The 1666-nt window shown below is 66.2% G+C and overlaps 1 protein-coding gene across 1 annotated transcript in view; it reads right to left on the bottom strand.

Moving 5' to 3' along the window:
- Window positions 1-687: 687 nt before the first annotated feature.
- The window catches only part of TTLL8 (tubulin tyrosine ligase-like family member 8), a 47393-nt gene continuing 46414 nt past the window's right edge, over window positions 688-1666 (bottom strand). The window contains exons 16-17 of the mRNA XM_011985609.1: window positions 1010-1177; window positions 688-758 (exon numbers count right to left, since the gene is read on the bottom strand). Of these exons, the coding sequence (XP_011840999.1) occupies window positions 688-758; window positions 1010-1177 (239 nt within the window). The remainder of the gene's footprint in view (window positions 759-1009; window positions 1178-1666) is intronic.

Raw genomic sequence — 1666 nt, 5'->3', positions numbered from 1 at the left:
GACCCCCTACCCGCACAGCGCCTTCCTCCACCAGCGTCCCCAGGCCCCTGACCGTCCCACACGCCCCGGGAACCCTGGACTGCGTCCACAGACCCTGAGCCCACAGACCCCTCAAATCTCGCCCCTGTGCTCTCTTACCCCAGCCCATCCCCGACTGCGCCCCAGGCCCCCTGATTGCGCCTAGCGCCCCTTGACCTCGTCCCCAGGCCCCCAGACCGCGCCCACCCCTCCCTCAATCCACACCCACCAACAGGCGACACCCACGCCCCTCAAGGCCACGCCCCCCCGCAGGCCCCCCAAGGCCACCCTCGTCACCTGCAAGACCAGCCCAGGCGGAGAGTCCAGCCCCAGATGGCTCCCAACTCGCTCCTACATGGATCCCACATGCTTCCCCCAGCTTTCGGATAACCAAGACCTCCACTCAAACGCGGGCCGGGGGGCGGGAGTGGGGCGTCATGCCTCCGGGATGAAGGCTCTGCGGATGGATGGTACCCTTCTCCACCCCCCTCACCGTCTGTAACACTCCTCTGCCCGGGCCCCCACCCCAGAGGGGCAGTCCGGCTCTGCCTCTAGCTCATCAGCCTCTTCCAGGCGAGTCCTGCCTAGAAGGACCCAACCCACCAGGGCATTTGGAGAAGATCAGCCCCCAGCCCAACTCCTCCTGCTCTGCTGTGCCTGGGCTCAGGCTCAGACGCCTGGTGCTGAGGACCTGTCCCCACTGGGCCGGGACCAAGTGGGTGGTGGGCACAGGGCGATGCCTGCAGACAAGGGCCAGCAGCGTGCTGGGCCAGCCCCAGAGTCCCAGGATGGGTCAGCGGCTGGAGGGCTCAGGAGGGAGGTGGGAGTGTTAAGACTAGGGGTGCTCCAGGAGCCACCGAGCCCTGTCCCCACGAGAGGCTGCACCGGGTGCAGGCCATCTGGTCACGCTGGCACCTTCGAAGTGGACCTGGGCTGGGGCTCCCAGTGGAGCTAGAAGACCTGCTGCCCACAACCTGTGGTCAGACCTCACCAGGGCCCATGGGCTGTTCTGATGCCAGGAGCTGCTGGAGGGAGCACGCCCCAGGCCAGCTATCCCATGCGGTGCCCGTGGTCTGGCAGGTGGCTGCAGTCCGTGCCCCCTCCTGCATGGACTCAGAGGTGGCAGCCATGATGGGCGAGAGCAGGTAGGTGCCGTCCACTGTGGGGCTGGCCACTCAGCGAGGCCACCCCCTGCATGGGAGCTGCTGCTTTTCAAGGACTTTCACACAGTTCCTTGGAGCGTCACAGGACAGGCAAGGCTGGCAGGTGTGACCACCATGCGTCCCTTTCACCCGAGAGGCTGGGGCCTTGGCCTGGCTCTCACTCACCTCCAGCCGCTGCCCTTGCCCTGGGGCTGTCCCATGGCTCTGGCCAGCCCTTCTCAGTGGGGTGAGCCGGTGCCAAGCCCCGTCCCCCATGTACTGGAGCCGGTGAGTCAAACTTCAGGTTTCCCAGGCCAGGAAGGGCTAGGGTAAGGCCAGCCTGCATGTTTGCTGCAGCTATAGCTGGTGGGGGAGGGAGAGAAGGAGTCTCAGGATGGGGTAGGGATGTGGGGTGAAGGGGGGACTCCCCGATTTTCCCAGCCTCCGGGGCTAAAGGTTCCCAAGCAGCCACAGCCCAACCCAGAAGTGCAGGCACCACCCTGCTG

The sequence above is a fragment of the Mandrillus leucophaeus genome, unplaced genomic scaffold, assembly GCF_000951045.1.
Source record: "Mandrillus leucophaeus isolate KB7577 unplaced genomic scaffold, Mleu.le_1.0 Scaffold288, whole genome shotgun sequence".
NCBI classification, from domain to species: Eukaryota; Metazoa; Chordata; class Mammalia; order Primates; family Cercopithecidae; genus Mandrillus; species Mandrillus leucophaeus.
The sequence above is the reverse complement of the archived record's forward strand: the minus strand, read 5'-3'. Positions and strand labels throughout refer to the sequence as shown.